The sequence below is a fragment of the Phalaenopsis equestris genome, unplaced genomic scaffold (genome assembly GCF_001263595.1).
Source record: "Phalaenopsis equestris unplaced genomic scaffold, ASM126359v1 Scaffold000973, whole genome shotgun sequence".
In the NCBI taxonomy this organism is placed as follows: domain Eukaryota; kingdom Viridiplantae; phylum Streptophyta; class Magnoliopsida; order Asparagales; family Orchidaceae; genus Phalaenopsis; species Phalaenopsis equestris.
Window position 1 is genome coordinate 277,280 of NW_018165412.1, and position 2,209 is coordinate 279,488.

The 2,209-nt window shown below is 32.3% G+C and overlaps 1 protein-coding gene across 1 annotated transcript in view; it reads right to left on the reverse strand.

Moving 5' to 3' along the window:
* LOC110032576 (probable LRR receptor-like serine/threonine-protein kinase IRK) overlaps positions 1-1,076 on the reverse strand; it is a 9,790-nt gene extending 8,714 nt beyond the window's left edge. Inside the window, exon 1 of the mRNA XM_020736243.1 lies at positions 3-1,076. Within this exon, the coding sequence (XP_020591902.1) occupies positions 3-1,076 (1,074 nt within the window). The remainder of the gene's footprint in view (positions 1-2) is intronic.
* Positions 1,077-2,209: the final 1,133 nt, after the last annotated feature.

Genomic DNA, 2,209 nt, shown 5'->3' on the forward strand with positions numbered 1-2,209 from the left:
ACCAAGTTTATGAGTTGGCCAAGGCTATGTGGAATTGATCCATTAAGTTGATTTATTCCAAGATTAAGCTTTCTTAAATTTCTCATCTTTCCAACCCATTTAGGTATGCTTCCGCTTAGTTGGTTGTATGAGATATCCAAGAATGTCATGTTATATTCCTTGCATTTTAAAACACTTTCATCATCAATTAATTCTATAAAATTGTTTTCGGCAAGGTTCAAATCATTAAGATCACATAATGGGTTCAAAGTGGAAAATGAAATAGGTCCATTTAAATAGTTTGATTGGAGATTTAATGTCTTTAAGCTTTTAAATTGTCCTATCCAGTTTGGCAAAATCCCATTGAAATTGTTAAAAGAAAGATCAAATGTGTTGATGGTCAATGAAAAGTTAGAAAATGGAAGTGAAGCTGGAAGTGTATGTAGGCTGCAAGATGATAAATGTAGACTAGAGAGAGATGGAAGTACCTTAATCTCATGTAACCAATTCGTAGCAGAAGTTAGATTCACATAAGACATATCAATAAAACATAAAGAGTAGAGGCGTGACATCCATGCAAGATTATAGGCAGCCAAATAATTCCCACTGAGATCAAGTAAAAAAAGATTTGTCAAGTTTCCGAGTTGAGGTGGGATCACTCCGGCAAACTCTGAATAGGAGAGGTCAAGATATCTCAATTCAGTGAGGGAACCAATAGAATGAGGTATGCTTGCTTGATTGAAGGAAATGCCAGAAAGGCTCAAGTATTGTAGGTGGTGCAAGAGAAAAAGTGATAGAACTAAAGATGTGGCATGTAAGGAGCCTTCCTCCCTTAAATCGAGCTTGATGACATGATTGGTTGTATTGCTGCAACTCACACCCTGCCATGTACAACAATCTTCACCTATTTCCCAAGTTGAGAGAACGAGCTGTGGATCAGATAAACTTTGCTTGAAACCAAGGAGGGCATCTCTTTCCTCAACGCTACAGCGTTGGTGCACTTTGCTAGTAGCTACGTTGCCTTCACTTATCGCTACCAAGAAACTAAAAGACAAAGCAAAGATTGGTAATAGAAAAGCCACTACTCTTCCCATCATGATTTCTATAATTTTGGCTCCCTTACTCTTATCTCTATTTATAGCATGGGCTGGCACAAATAATTCTCTCCCCAACTTGTAAATTAGTTTTCTTAAAGCTTTAATTTGTAATGTTTTTGGTAGAAATATGAATTTCCAATTCTTTAAAGACTTTCCAATGAAGCTGTGGACTTTGAAGTGCACTAATCAACCGGTTGGAATAGTCAAATAGATACTGCTGTTGCGGAATTCACTCACAATTCTTATTTATTTACATATCTAACACCTAAACTTTAAGATTTAACAATACATAAAAAAAAATCATTCATACTAATTTCTTCAAATACATACTTTTATGCATGAATATTTTAAATGTAACTATGAAGTTGTAAGGGTCAGATATATAAATTCATAAGATTTGTATGGTACATATGTAAAATTCCCTTCCAACCATAGTCGGCTGCTTTACCGAAGCGTGGCCTTGACTTGAACTTTGACAGGCTTGAATCCTTCCAACGAAGCTTACATGCCTACCGCTCAAACCTTTATATATTATTCTACAGGATTAATTTGTACCTCCATTGAGTCCTATTAAGTGTGAATGGATTGTAAAAGTAAAGATTTGCTTACAGCTCATTATAGTTGGTTTATATCTTGTGCTGTCAAGCAATGACTCATATGGATGCATTAATGAGCTTATTTATAACTTAGATTGGCACATAAAGTTTTTATATTTCATAAATAATAATTGTACTCAAATTTTTGATAAATAAATGACTATATATATGTGATGGAGAAATCTAAGTTATTTTCGTATATTTTTTTCTACGAAAATAAATAATAATAATTTTTATTGTTATGGATAATTTTGCTGTTTTTTAGTAAATTAATTGCATGCTTTTTTTTGCAATACTTAAATTAAATTAATGGAAAATATTGAAGAAGGTTAAACTTTATGTCAAAAATTAACTATAAAAACTAAAATAGGTATTTAATTGTTAGAATGATGAAATATAAATTTGTTGAGATAAATTGTGATGATGATAGAGTGATTACTGCTAAAATAATTGTTGTGCTTTAAAATCATTATTGAGATTAATATTAACTCATCAAAACTAGCTTGCGAGCCTATTAGTATGTTTTAAGAAAAAAAA